This window comes from Protomyctophum bolini, assembly GCF_963924005.1.
Source record: "Protomyctophum bolini genome assembly, chromosome: 8".
Classification (NCBI taxonomy): Eukaryota; Metazoa; Chordata; class Actinopteri; order Myctophiformes; family Myctophidae; genus Protomyctophum; species Protomyctophum bolini.
In genome coordinates this window covers 2,084,358-2,093,700 of record NC_137869.1, presented here as the reverse complement: position 1 = coordinate 2,093,700, position 9,343 = coordinate 2,084,358, and the positions used below count along the sequence as shown (strand labels likewise).

The 9,343-nt window shown below is 42.4% G+C and overlaps 1 protein-coding gene across 1 annotated transcript in view; it reads left to right on the top strand.

Moving 5' to 3' along the window:
* b4galt6 (UDP-Gal:betaGlcNAc beta 1,4- galactosyltransferase, polypeptide 6) overlaps positions 1–9,343 on the top strand; it is a 39,735-nt gene that overhangs the window by 8,143 nt on the left and 22,249 nt on the right. Inside the window, exons 2-4 of the mRNA XM_080770885.1 lie at positions 4,176–4,292; positions 4,954–5,067; positions 8,043–8,167. Of these exons, the coding sequence (XP_080627011.1) occupies positions 4,176–4,292; positions 4,954–5,067; positions 8,043–8,167 (356 nt within the window). The remainder of the gene's footprint in view (positions 1–4,175; positions 4,293–4,953; positions 5,068–8,042; positions 8,168–9,343) is intronic.

The following is a 9,343-nucleotide window of genomic DNA, read 5'->3' as shown; positions in this document are numbered from 1 at the left end:
ACAGAGGCTATAGGGCACATTAGGCCAATGGGAACACAAACATTGATGACAAAAGTGAGGACGCAAGATGTGATTGGCCGGAATGATATGATGTATTATGATGTATGAAGGGGCGCCCCTCACTTCACACGGGTGTGATTATTAATCAAAGCTGCTATAAGCAATAATTATGTCAACATTTTAACGCCTTTAACCCATTTTAGGCGTGAACCCCTTTTGGTGTTGGCATTACGTTATGCTTTAGCTATTTATAAATAGCATATCTACAAGCTCATAGCGTGCCACCGAGTGGCGCGCTATGAGCTTGTAGGTCTGCTATTTCTAAGAGAGACTGACATGGAAGACATTTTTAGAATCTGATCTCAGGTCAGAATGGAAAACTGTCAGGATGTAGAAGACATTTTTAGAATCTGATCTCAGGTCAGAATGGAAAACTGTCAGGATGTAGAAGACATTTTTAGAATCTGATCTCGGGTCAGAATGGGTTAAAAAAAAAATGTATTCAGACAGCCAGCAATGGGTAGAACGCTCCCAAAACAAACGTATGTCTCTGTGACACATCTAGGGGCCACAATCAAAGATGTTCCTAGAAGCTTTGTCATTGGTTGAAAAAATAACCTGTATTTGTATGTATTTATTTATTCAGCACAGTATAAAAACAATACAGTGTAGTTATATAAACATTTGTTTGGGGAACGTTCTGGCTGTCTCAATACAAAAAAAAGGTCATTAAAATGTTGACATTATTGCATTATAGCAGCTTTAATGTTCACGGAGGGGAAATTCCACATTTTTAATACAGCAATCATTGAATTAAAAATAAATCTAGTAAAGGCACATGCAGTACTCCGGCACACTTTGAACGAGAGCACATTATTTGACAGCACAACTAATTCAACAATAATTCCACTTGTAGTGAAGTGATATTTGATGAGGAGGAGTGTCTGGAGCGCTGGAGTTGAGCACTTGACTGAGACAGTCCACCGTTGTGTGTCTCTCTCTCTCTCTCTCCCTCTCTCTCTATCCCTCTCTCTCTCACACACACACACACACACACACACACACACACACACACACACTCTGGAACAACTGTTTCCTCTGTTCTGTGTGTGTGTGTGTGTGTGTGTGTGTGTGTCGTAGTCATCATGGAGTGATGCCGTGGATGCATTCAGAATAGATTAACCCATTCTGACCTGAGATCAGATTCATACGAGGTTTCCACTGGACACACACTGGTCTGATGAACCCATTCTGACCTGAGATCAGATTTTTAAAAATGTCAGTCGTTCTTCGATTTTTCAAAAATAGCAGACCTACAAGCTCATAGCGCGCCACTCGGTGGCGCGCTATGAGCTTGTAGATCTGCTATTTTTCAATAGCTGAAGCATAACATGATGCCGACACCAAAATGGGTTCCCGTTCAGAATGGGTTAAGTCTGGAGGCCGAGCGCTACCAGATGTCTGGGTCTCTGTTGGTTCTCTGGTTCTGTCTGGACCAGAGCCCCGCTTTGACAAAGCGTTGGCGAACCCAGCGGGCCCACTGGTGCTGAAACAATGAATCAAAACATGATGGAGGTCTAGATTCCTCCTAGACACCTGATGCGATCTCATGTCTAAATCTGAGCTAAGAAGCGTGCTCTACTATAGTCGGCTTGGCTGTCCAGTTCATCTGAGTTACTCTTATGTTTTCTGTCCAGTTCATCTGAGTTACTCTTATGTTTTCTGTCCAGTTCATCTGAGTTACTCTTATGTTTTCTGTCCAGTTCGTCTGAGTTACTCTTATGTTTTCTGTCCAGTTCGTCTGAGTTACTCTTATGTTTTCTGTCCAGTTCATCTGAGTTACTCTTATGTTTTCTGTCCAGTTCATCTGAGTTACTCTTATGTTTTCTGTCCAGTTCATCTGAGTTACTCTTATGTTTTCTGTCCAGTTCATCTGAGTTACTCTTATGTTTTCTGTCCAGTTCATCTGAGTTACTCTTATGTTTTCTGTCCAGTTCATCTGAGTTACTCTTATGTTTTCTGTCCAATTCATCTGAGTTACTCTTATGTTTTCTGTCCAGTTCATCTGAGTTACTCTTATGTTTTCTGTCCAGTTCATCTGAGTTACTCTTATGTTTTCTGTCCAGTTCATCTGAGTTACTCTTATGTTTTCTGTCCAGTTCGTCTGAGTTACTCTTATGTTTTCTGTCCAGTTCATCTGAGTTACTCTTATGTTTTCTGTCCAGTTCATCTGAGTTACTCTTGTGTTTTCTGTCCAGTTCATCTGAGTTACTCTTATGTTTTCTGTCCAGTTCATCTGAGTTACTCTTATGTTTTCTGTCCAGTTCATCTGAGTTACTCTTATGTTTTCTGTCCAGTTCATCTGAGTTACTCTTATGTTTTCTGTCCAGTTCATCTGAGTTACTCTTATGTTTTCTGTCCAGTTCATCTGAGTTACTCTTGTGTTTTCTGTCCAGTTCATCTGAGTTACTCTTATGTTTTCTGTCCAGTTCATCTGAGTTACTCTTATGTTTTCTGTCCAGTTCATCTGAGTTACTCTTATGTTTTCTGTCCAGTTCATCTGAGTTACTCTTATGTTTTCTGTCCAGTTCATCTGAGTTACTCTTATGTTTTCTGTCCAATTCATCTGAGTTACTCTTATGTTTTTTTGCTACAAGAGAGAGACTTTTATCAGTGTGTTCTTTTCAAAATAGCGACGTGGGCGTGCCCTTCCGATCTCCGAAAGTGTTGGAACATTTCGGAATGATTTTGAATCATGCAAATTGCAAACGTGTCAGAAGAACTACTGATTTTAGGAGGCATTCGTTGAATCGGCCTCAGGTACTGTAACCCTAAGGTACTATATACAGGGGGGGATTGTTCCTTTAACTGTGTTGGCGGGCTGAGGCTGCATGGACGAGGAGTATTGTGGGATATCTTGTGTTTACTTTGTGTTCTGGTGTGCAGGGATACGCGGTCGCATTACTGAGAGGAAGAGAGATATTACTTGGTTTGTTCACTACGGAGGTTGGATACAGAATTAGAACCCTGGCTATGATCACGTTTGTCCTTTTTGAATTATTATTTTATTACCAGTTCTGCAACAAGGACTCCTTTTTCCCTTGACGGCATAGCAAGAAAGCATGAGGATTATTCCGGAGAGGAGAGACACGGTGGTTATAGCACATGCCATGGAGGATTTATTTTGAAATATAATTGTTTAACTAATACAAAAACAACAACTGCAATGCGGTATTTTATTTGTGGTTTGTACATCGTTTGTATGAGTTTTGTAATTATACTGTAGCTGTGAAGTAATTATCCCATTCTGACCTGAGATCAGATTCATACGAGGTTTCCACTGGGACACACACACTGGTCTGATGAACCCATTCTGACCTGAGATCAGATTATACAAATGTCAGTCGTTCTTCGATTTTTCAAAAAATAGCAGACCTACAAGCTCGTAGCGCGCCACTCGGTGGCGCGCTATGAGCTTGTAGATCTGCTATTTTTCAATAGCTAAAGCATAACATGATGCCGACACCAAAACGGGTTCCCGTACAGAATGGGTTATAAAGCTCTGCCGTTTCCATGATAATTGACCAAAGGAGATGAACTTACAGTAACTATGGAGACAGACCAGCAGCAGCAACACAGCAGGGAAGTACAGTAGGATCAATCAGGTTTTCATATCGAGTTCTAGTATTATGTATTCAGCACTTCACCACGGACCACCGTCTGATGAGTGATGACATTTAGCCTCTCAGACCCATTTGAGCCACGGAACCACCGTCTGATGACATTTAGCCTCTCAGACGCCAACTTAGAATATGTTTATTGTTGTTGAATTAATTAATATTTCACGAGAGGGTGTGCGTTACTGTAATTAATGGCACGACCCCCCACCCGAAAAACAGTTGCCAAAAGAAAAATAAGAAATATATATAGCTGATCTACAAGCTCACAACGTGTTGCAACGCAACACGTTGTGAGCTTGTAGATTGGCTATTTTCAGAAAAAGGTATATAGAGTGTGTGTATATAGAGTTTATGTGGTTAAGTGGTACAGTGGAGAACCTCTGTTTCTAATCTCTCTCTCTCTCTCTCTCTCTCTCTCTCTCTCTCTCTCTCTCTCTCTCTCTCTCTCTCTCTCTCTCTCTCTCTCTCTCCCCTCTGTATCTCTATGTCTCTCAGCCAACACGTACTTCTTCATGGTGCAGGCCCAGGGCATCATGTTGAGGGACAACGTCCGGACCATTGGCCAGATGATCCGTCTCTACACCAATAAGAACAGCACGCTCAACGGCACCGGTGAGTCTCTGCACCAATCACAGGACATCAAACACCGATCAGAGCAGGACTCATGCAGCACTGGTTGGCTGTCCAATTTATTTTAGTTACTGTTTTTGCTACAAGAGAAAGACTTTAATAAGAGAGGTTTAACCCATCTTCATATAATGGGTCCAATTTTTTCCTACTCAGTCTGTGTCTCATAGGAGGGCTGTGGGCAGTTCAGAAACCGTCTTCCAGTGACATCATCGATGGGGAACACAAGCTAATAGAAACCGCAGGCTTTCTAGTCCTGAAAAAATGTGCCTAATGGTGATGTCACTGGAAGACTGTTTCTGAAATGCCCACAACCCTCTAATGAGACACAGCCGATTGAGTAGAAAACAATCGTGCCATTTTATCATGATCATTAGTGAGGACCTATTATATGAAGATGGGTTGAAAAGTGGTGAAGTGGTCCTTTAAGCACTTTGACGTCTGTTTAAAGCCACAGTAGTTATGGCTCCATCCAGGTGTGGTAAGGTTCAGCCAATCGTGTGAGAGTCGTGATCTCAATCCTTCTGGAGGAAAATCGAGATTCACATTTGATGCAATAATCATGCATAATATATTGTGTTTTATTTTCAGACTACGCAGACAGCAGTGACTCCAGTATATTTAATATATTGTGTTTTATATTCAGACTACCCAGACGGCAGTAACTCCAGTGAATATCTGGTCCAACCAACCACATATCTACCAGAGAACTTCACCTACGCCCAGAGCATGCCCTGTCCAGAGAGATTACCTTCCATGAGTAAGTACTCTAACTGTAACTAACAGATTACCTTCCATAAGTAAGCACTAATACTATACTAACAGATTACCTTCCATGAGTAAGCAATAATACTATACTAACAGATTACCTTCCATGAGTAAGCAATAATACTATACTAACAGATTACCTTCCATGAGTAAATACACAACAGCTGTAGTTCTCAAGTCAAAACCGTAAGGATATAATTCTGCTCTGGGATTATTCTACAGTGGAGTAACTAAAACATTAGTTTTCTTCCTGTGAAATATTTTATTTTCTGGCCAAAAAGTGTGTTTTGGATGTGAGGTGGGGGGGGGGGGGGGAGTAGGCTTTCAACATCTTAAAACCGTCTTTGTTTTGGTGAGTAGCAAAGGTGTATTTTGTTTTACTAAAGACGAGAGTCCGTGAGTGTGAGGAGAGAGGATCGAAAGTACCATAGCATTAAGGAGAAGTCCTTCTAACACTAGAGCTAAAAGTACCATAGCATTAAGGAGAAGTCCTTCTAACACTAGAGCTAAAAGTACCATAGCATTAAGGAGAAGTCCTTCTAACACTAGAGCTAAAAGTACCATAGCATTAAGGAGAACTAATTCTAACACTATATGGACCAGAGCTAAAAGTACCATAGCGTTGAATGAGATCTACAGATGTCCAGATACTGTAGTATGGGTATTTGGTCATATCGGTTCATATCGGCATCGGCGAATAATATGCTACATTCGACGACTGCCTTGCTTGTACTGTACAATATAGTGTTGATGTGTAAGATGTACAATACAACACAGTGTTGACGTGTAAGATGTACAATACAACACAGTGTTGATGTGTAAGATGTACAATACAACACAGTGTTGATGTGTAAGATGTACAATACAACACAGTGTTGACGTGTAAGATGTACAATACAACACAGTGTTGATGTGTAAGATGTACAATACAACACAGTGTTCATGTGTAAGATGTACAATACAACACAGTGTTGACGTGTAAGATGTACAATACAACACAGTGTTGACGTGTAAGATGTACAATACAACACAGTGTTGATGTGTAAGATGTACAATACAACACAGTGTTCATGTGTAAGATGTACAATACAACACAGTGTTGATGTGTAAGATGTACAATACAACACAGTGTTGATGTGTAAGATGTACAATACAACACAGTGTTGATGTGTAAGATGTACAATACAACACAGTGTTGAGAGCACCTCTTACCTCCGGTGACTCTGAATGTCAGGCCAGGACACCATCACCGTCAGACTGATGAGTCATTCCCTCAGCGCACTGTTCCACAGGTGGGCGAGCCATGTGATGTGATGTGATGTGATATTATGGGATGGAAGGTTTGAGTCACTATCGTAACCCGTCAAGGCCGGAGATCAGGTTCTACAAAATGTCTTAATCTAAATCATGACGGATTTCTGAAAAACCCTCATGTTTGAAAACTATATTTCATGTCAAGGACCCCAGACATTATTATACAGTATGTAATTATTAAGACATTATTATACAGTATGTATTATTATACAGTATGTAATTGGCCACCAACCTCCATCTGAAAATATGTTGTTCGAGGGACCCCCCCCCCCCACCACCACCAGAAGCAAACAAGATTTTTCAAAAACAGCAGATCTACAACTTGTAGATCTGCTGTTTTTCAACAGCTAAAGTTTAAATGAATGTTTATAAAGTGGTTAAAAGCTATGAGGCGACACAGGTGCGTCCTCAGGTCTAAATGAGATAAATCAATAGCAAGTTATTGTGCAATATTTCCCCTCCTGCTGGGAGCGAGCGTTCTCCATTTCTCCTCCTGCTAGTAGCGAGCGGTCTCCTCCATTTCTCCTCCTGCTAGTAGCGAGCACTCTCCTCCATTTCTCCTCCTGCTCGGAGCGAGAGGTCTCCTCCATTTCTCCTCCTGCTCGGAGCGAGAGGTCTCCTCCATTTCTCCTCCTGCTCGGAGCGAGAGGTCTCCTCCATTTCTCCTCCTGCTCGGAGCGAGAGGTCTCCTCCATTTCTCCTCCTGCTCGGAGCGAGAGGTCTCCTCCATTTCTCCTCCTCCTGCTAGTAGCGAGCGGTCTCGTCCATTTCTCCTCCTGCTAGTAGCGAGCGGTCTCCTCCATTTCTCCTCCTGCTAGGAGATACTACGGTTACGCTGTAGTAAGTTAAAGAGTAGAGTTAAAGATCTATAAGGGTCCGTTTGGTTAGACTCGAGGTCATTCCGCTCTATGAGGGAATGGAATGTGTTTCGTTAAAGACTGGCGTTCCATCTCTTCTGTAGAGGTGTACTTTCCCAGCCTGGCCCCCCTTGGGTTTCGGACAATGTGGCCCCCTGAACAATTAAGTTAAATAGCCCTGCCGTAGAGCAAAGATTACCATCAGAATATACAGTCTGAACCTTTTACCAATACAGTGTTTTTTAAACCAAGAAAATATCACTTAAAGCACCTTGAATTTGTCACCAATCTTTGTCTTGTCTTGGTTAAGTGGTACATGTTTATCACGGAGCGGTCTTGATATCGGAAGGTCACTAGTTCGTATCCGCGGACCGCACGTTAAAAATTACCACCGCTGAAGTGCCCTTGAGCAAGGCATTGAACCTCTACCATGAAATGTTCTATGAGCAGGGCCTGGCTGTAAACAAGTTCTTGAGCTTAGTCCTCTCCTCTGTTTCTAACCTCTCTCTCTCCCTCTCCCCCCCCCCCCTCCCCCACAGAGGGGCCTATGGACGTGAACATGACAGAGACCTAACCTCTCTCTCTCCCTCTCTCTCTCTCCCTCTCTCCCCCCCCCCCCCCCCCCACAGAGGGGCCTATGGACGTGAACATGACAGAGACCTAACCTCTCTCTCTCCCTCTCTCTCTCTCCCTCTCTCCCCCCCCCCCCCCCACAGAGGGGCCTATGGACGTGAACATGACAGAGACCTAACCTCTCTCTCTCTCTCTCTCTCTCTCTCTCTCCCCCCCCCCACAGAGGGGCCTATGGACGTGAACATGACAGAGATCCCCATGGAGGTGATAGAGCTGAAGTTCTCCAAGTATTTTGATATTCAGTTTGGAGGACACTGGAAACCAAAGGACTGCAGACCCCGCTGGAAGGTGTGTGTGTGTGTGTGTGTAACTGTGTGTGTGTGTGTGTGTGTGTGTGTGTCTGTGTGTGGCGACGTAACATATTTTCTTTTTATTTCGTGGTGCTAAAAGAGCAGCCGGTTTAGCGATCTAGTTATAACAATGACTGTACAGTTTAGGTATTATCACATGCTCTCATTATCCAGAGCCACTTACAATAAGCATGGTCAATAAAGTCCCAGGCACGTGCACACATGTTTATGTTTATTCAACTTTCAGCACGATCACACGCTCTAAAAGACAGAGGTGCCATTAAAAACACTGAATTGTTTTGCCGATCACAAATCATAACACTTCAAATCTAAAGTGCAATAGCTAATATCTAAAAATCCAAATGGTGTAAAACTCAAATTTAAAATCCACTATCATTTACATTTGGGGAAATACAGTATATGGGATTGGTGATTTTCTCTTTCTCTCAGTTCTGCATGACGGGGTGTCCACTGTCCAGGTCGTCTCCATTTCTACTTTGACGTCCAGAGATGTCTTTCCTGAGAGGAAGTAGCCAGTTCCTGAAGTTAGATTTGAACAGCTTCCTGGCCAAGTCAAGTCAAGGCATAATAATAATAATAATAAACTTTATTTTATAGCACCTTTCATAAATGTAGCTCAAAGTGCTTTACGGAGCAGAAAAGATAATAAAAACAAAAGCTAAACAAAACAGCATTAAAACTGGCACGTGCAGTTAAAACAATAGGACAATAACGCAGTGTCAAATCAGGCAAAGGCAGTGGTACAAATATTTTAAAACTCAACTAAAAGCAAGAGTAAGAAGGCGAGTCTTAAAAATGTCTACAGAGGATGCGTGTCTGATCCGCAGTGGTAGTTTATTCCAGGCTGTTGGGCCATAAAAGCAGAACGCTGCTAGCCACCTTTTTAGGGAGTTGGAGTAGGCCAGCACTGGAGGACCTGAGGGGGCGGTTACGGTTAGGGACATATCTAGGCAGAAAATCAAGGAGATAGGAAGGTGCAAGACTCAGCATTTTGCGTTGAAAGAAGTTGTTTAGAAATCCATGTCATCGCCGCATCTCCAGTAACCAACGAGTTACTGGAGAAAAATAGCCCGGAAAATAGCACATCTACAAGCTGCGACGCGTTGAGAGCTTGTAGATCGGCTATTTTCTTCCAAAAGTGCCCTCTTACAGA